Source organism: Erythranthe guttata, chromosome 6 (genome assembly GCF_056151865.1).
Source record: "Erythranthe guttata isolate IM_541 chromosome 6, IM_541, whole genome shotgun sequence".
NCBI classification, from domain to species: domain Eukaryota; kingdom Viridiplantae; phylum Streptophyta; class Magnoliopsida; order Lamiales; family Phrymaceae; genus Erythranthe; species Erythranthe guttata.
In genome coordinates this window covers 9156413-9161602 of record NC_142538.1, presented here as the reverse complement: position 1 = coordinate 9161602, position 5190 = coordinate 9156413, and the positions used below count along the sequence as shown (strand labels likewise).

Below are 5190 nucleotides of genomic sequence, written 5' to 3'. Positions count from 1 at the left end.
CTGATGATATTGAGCTAGTATGTATTCAAAACAATAATGATACTTATATGGGGATATATATATATATATATATATATATATATATATATATATATATATATATATATATATATATATTGGTAGAGTGTTTGTCTACACAACTCTGGATGAATGAATGAATATTTAAAAAAAAACTAGTATAATAACATATATGATCTAATCGATGAAGTTGTCCATGAAATGGGAGGGGTTGACCTACGTATATTAAGAATATCACATCCTATAGAAGGATTGTCAACTACCATGTCCTTTTCTTTTCCAGCTCCTATTACTATTAAAACACAAATCTCTTTTCTCTTGTTTTTTGCCAATAATTTTAGTTTTCAGATTATACTGTATGTATGTAACCATTCTTACCGGGACTCTTTCAAACTAATGATGTCAGATTACATTACTCCACCTATGCAAAAATTTTGTAAGTGAGTTAGTCAACTTTGTGAAATGACAAGGTTACCCCCTTCCTTTCTTAAAATGTGTCAGCCCAAATAAATAGATCCATTAAGACTGAGTACTATAAGGCCCAATAGATGAATTTCGTATGCACCTAATCGAATTATTTAATCTATAATATTAGGGCCAAGATCGTCAAGGTTCTACAACCAATTTACGACTAGTAAAATACCGCTGCCCTTCATATAATTAATGTATACCCGATTAAATAAGTTATTGATTTTGTTTTTAGAAATTATTAAATAGTGATTGCACTCAAGTGTAACTATTTTTTTTTCATTTTTGACAAAATATGGAGATCAATAATTGTGTTTTTTTTTGTGATGGGAATGGTAACCTACTACTACGAAGGAACATGTTATGAGTTGTACTAAAATTAATTTGGAAATAAATTAGTACGAATTATCAATTGCCTTATGCATATAATTTATTTATATATATATGAACATATTATTTCAAAAAAAGCTCAGACTATAATAACTGAGTTGGGTATGTCACGGTTGTTGTATTATATTATATTAGAAGATTCTGATGTATAGAAGTTATTGAATTTCCTTTGTTATGTTATCAGTAATTAATCGACTAATGAAGCCAAATTATCTTTCGTTGAACTAATGAAATGTCGTACTGATGTTGATCTGTGTTGTTTAGAAAAGGACTTGTGATGAGTCGGTTTAAAAAAAAGTAAATGCTCCCTCGAATATTCTCCAGTTGACTATGATTCTTTCACTTCCACTTGCATATAATATGAAATCGTGCTATACAATTTGGCAATTTACATTAGTTTATGAATTAAATAGAGACTTTTTTTTGCCATTTGTTTTTATTCCATTATATATATACTTATGAAAGTACAAGGGGACCTCATTAAAATATTTTTAATTTATTTTTTGTGAATCATGATTATAAGAAATGAACTAGAGAAAAGGAATTGTGAAACTTAACAATCTCTTCCTATAATGTTCACACATATTTTTATAAATCAAGAAACTAATAATCACGAGAGTTACAACCAAGAAAGTTCAATAACCACAATATGAAATGTACAGTATTACCAAACACGAGCACCAATAGAGAAAATTGTTGAGCACGAAAACCTTATGTACTTTCGTCTAAGGAAGGGTTATTTCTTGCATGGAACAAACGGTTGTCCTGATTGATCCTTCCAGAGTATTTCAGGTTGTTGCTCACATGTTAATCGCATGTTTTCATCATGGATTATTTCTTCTTGTTCGTGGGAATATGAATTGTACTTTCTCAGCCTCTCCAATTCCATAGTCACTTCTTTCATTGTCGGCCTTTCGTCTCCGTTCAACTTTACACATCTCTTAACAAGCTCACCCACTGCACTGATTTGCTCCAAAATCCCTTCCCTCAATATCCTCGGCTCGATTATTTGAAACAATCGGTTTTCCTTCATAGACCCTACAAAGTACATAGCCAGGTTTATATCTTCTTCACTTTTTCCAATAAACAAAGCTTTTTTGCCGGTGAGGATCTCAGCCAAGACGACTCCGAAACTATAAACATCACTTTTCTCTCTCAATCGGTTTGAAAAAAAATATTCAGGATCAAGATAACCCAAAGTTCCCTGTACAAGAGTGGTGACTTGTGATTTACCAATAGGCACCAATCTTGATGCTCCAAAATCCGTTATTTTGGCTGTATAATACTCATCCAACAATATATTGGCCGACTTAATATCTCTGTGGATAATCGGCATTCCTTCTGTGGAATGAAGATATGCAAGTGCACCGGCCGCCTCTGTGGCAATCCTCAGCCGATTTGCCCAAGAGAACCATGGTATTTCCCCACTGTTGTGGATATGGTGAAATAGGGTGTTGTTTGAGATGTATTCATATACTAACAGAGGTATTTCAGCTTCCAAACAACATCCAATTAGTTTGACCACATTTATGTGGTTGACCTGAGTCAGAATAACCACCTCATTGATGAAAACCTCTATTTGAGTCGGATCCATATTTCTTGATTTCTTGATTGCCACAACACGTTTGTCGCTCAAAATTCCTTTGTAAACCGTTCCGTAACCTCCTTGTCCAAGAATGTGATCTTCTGAATAGTTGTTGGTGGCCTTTTCGAGCTCTTTGGCAGAAAATATTGTCGGTTCTTTACTACCCTCGTTGCAAAAAAGAAGTTGTTTCAATAATGATCCACCATTTAGGTGGAAGTATTTTTCTCTTAGTTTGATGAGTTTCCACTTCTGGATGGCGAAGTATGTCCAAGTAATGCCAATTATCACGGCCAAGAAGCCGAAACCGAAACCTGAAAATTCACAATTTGACACGATAGATATCAAACTAAGTTAACCATATTAAAGCAATTGGAATTCTTGTGATATCAGTAACACTCCATTGATCATATTATAGGCATTCACCTAGGCAGCTAGGCATATACAATTAATACAAATAATGGTACATATCACAAAATTCTAAGAGTACTTCGATATTGGGAGGTTCATCTGTGATATTCTCAAAATAAAGCTAAACATTTATAAAGGCGTTTAATGAAAACTATGTAGAGAAATGTTTTGCTTGCTAGCGTTAGAGAAATACAATGGTTCTGTGTCGAAAATTTGTTTAAGCCTACGATTAAGATATTTTCTTTTTGGTGCTGATTTCCATTAGTACAAGTCTGAAATTTTATGTCAATCTGATATTCTAGAGTATACAGTTGTGTTGTGACATATTATTTGAATTTTATCATTTACAATTACCTAATGAGAAATTCAGCGCTGAGATTGGCTTAAAGCAGCCATTGCCATCTTTTGTGGCATTGCCTAAGAAGCCAGGATGACAAGAACAACTATAAAAACCGTCAGTTTTACTAGTGCATACTCCTTCCGGATGACATGGACTATTCTCGCAGTGATTTGTGACTGAAATTCAGAAATAAAGATCATTATAGTCGGCTCATCAAACTTGAAAAAATAAAAACATTCTATCTCGACAAATATCTCAAAAGATCTAACCTTTGCAGCCTGGCTCAAGATATGGATTGCCCTCATATCCATCAATGCAGCTGCATCGATATCCACCAAGATTGGTGTTAGAATCAACGCAATCACTATTATTTTGACACGCAAAATCATAGGATTGTTTAGCCTCACTGCAAGTAGTATTCCCAATAACCCAATCCAGGAGTATCGGAACATTCTGGATGGTTCTGTTCATAAAGGTCTCGTTATTGAGGTCAGAGGAATGAAATGTGAAGCTATCATGCTCTGCAAGAAAGGCATAACCACAAGGGTCAGAGGACCACAAACTAGTGTGTTTATTAATGCTGCCTAGAGAAGCAGTAAAACCCGTTAGGCCATTCGGTATTGAAGTCTGGCAACAACCGGTGCCGGTACAATAACCATCAAGAACATCATTTTCTGCATAGCAAGTCGAAGCACAACCACTGGAGAAATTAATCCGACCTGTTCCTGCTATTACAGCAAGATCGTCACATCCGATGGTTGTGAACTTATTTGCATCAGATAAGCTAAAATATTGAGGAAATTGGATTTCGATTTTCTCTTCCTTGGTCGATTCGCCGAGCTCGTTGTAGCATCTGACAGCCACCTGGTTCTTGATCCTTATCTGAGAATCTGTTATATCAATAATTTCAAGATTTCCTTTTGCAATAAAGTGCTTTGGAGGGTTGAAAGAAGTATCGCAGTTGATACTGAATGAAGGTTGTATAGAACATGCTGAATTTATGCCTATGCCGAATGGATAAGGAACGATTAAGTTCCCACACCCGCTTTCACAACCAGGTTTAGTTATGTTAAGACCTTTTGTGATAGTTGTGGGAGTTCTCCTTGTGTTGGTCTCGTTGCAATCTGTCGACGCCCATTCGACCAATACGAAAGGGAAGACAAGAGAACACAAGTGAATTTTAATTAGCATTGTTTTGGTGATATGCTTTTGAGATAATATGCATTCACAATAGTGATCTTCACAATGGGCAGCCATACATACATATATAAACATACACACAGTTGTAATATATATATTGGAACCGGATTGAAGAAGAATTATTCCACTAGTTAGCTTGTTCTTTTTCCCTAATTAAACACCAAGTGTGGAAAAGTATTCCAAGTTACTTATTTGACTATTCATATTATTTTGAGTCACTGTTATTTGTTCCTTTATCAACAATTTGTTTTTGTCCTTCGTCGATACAATTTGTTGTCAACTTACACCGGACCCATTCGGAGAATTTTTAATTCAGAAACTCTAAAGAGTGTTTGTATGGAGTACTTAGTTTCTTAAACAGAGTCGTTATAAGTCGTTTTTTTTTATAATAAACACAGGTCAGTCCATTCGTACGACTTTTTCAATGAGAAACTCTTTCGCATAGGTAAAGTCTTACCTATCAATAACAACTCAGTTTATATATAAGTTTACAACAATTGTGAGTTTATGATGTTACACACCTCAGTTTATAATATATATAGTACGGATTCTTGTGATAGTTTCACATAAAAACGAAGTATATATGCATAAGATAATTGATATACATTAGTTTGGATTGATTTATTTCTTTACCTGATTTTAAACATCAAACACGGACCCCTCGAGAGGGCAACTAGCTAGATTAACCAACGGATCTCACGAAAGTGTCCACTTATACGAACAAATTGCCGTTTCTTAAATATTATTTTATAGTGATTTCTGTAGTAAAAACTTGATCGAA

At 34.5% G+C, this 5190-nt stretch overlaps 1 protein-coding gene across 1 annotated transcript; it reads right to left on the bottom strand.

The window, feature by feature from the left end:
* Nucleotides 1-1612: 1612 nt before the first annotated feature.
* On the bottom strand, nucleotides 1613-4442 carry LOC105953579 (wall-associated receptor kinase 1). The gene is made up of 3 exons (XM_012977251.2): nucleotides 3479-4442; nucleotides 3224-3385; nucleotides 1613-2772 (listed from the first exon to the last, which is right to left on the bottom strand). The coding sequence occupies exons 1-3, from the start codon at nucleotides 4398-4400 to the stop codon at nucleotides 1613-1615; spliced, it is 2244 nt and encodes a 747-aa protein (XP_012832705.2). The 5' UTR covers nucleotides 4401-4442.
* Between the last annotated feature and the right edge of the window lie 748 nt (nucleotides 4443-5190).

Excerpts from the sequence above, each read along its gene's own strand:
- LOC105953579 (XM_012977251.2), bottom strand. The coding sequence starts at position 4,400 with ATGCTAATTAAAATTCACTTGTGTTCTCTTGTCTTCCCTTTCGTATTG. Across the intron at positions 3,386-3,478 it reads TCTTGAGCCAGGCTGCAAAG|TCACAAATCACTGCGAGAAT; the intron begins GTTAGATCTTTT and ends TCTGAATTTCAG. Across the intron at positions 2,773-3,223 it reads AGCGCTGAATTTCTCATTAG|GTTTCGGTTTCGGCTTCTTG; the intron begins GTAATTGTAAAT and ends GTGAATTTTCAG.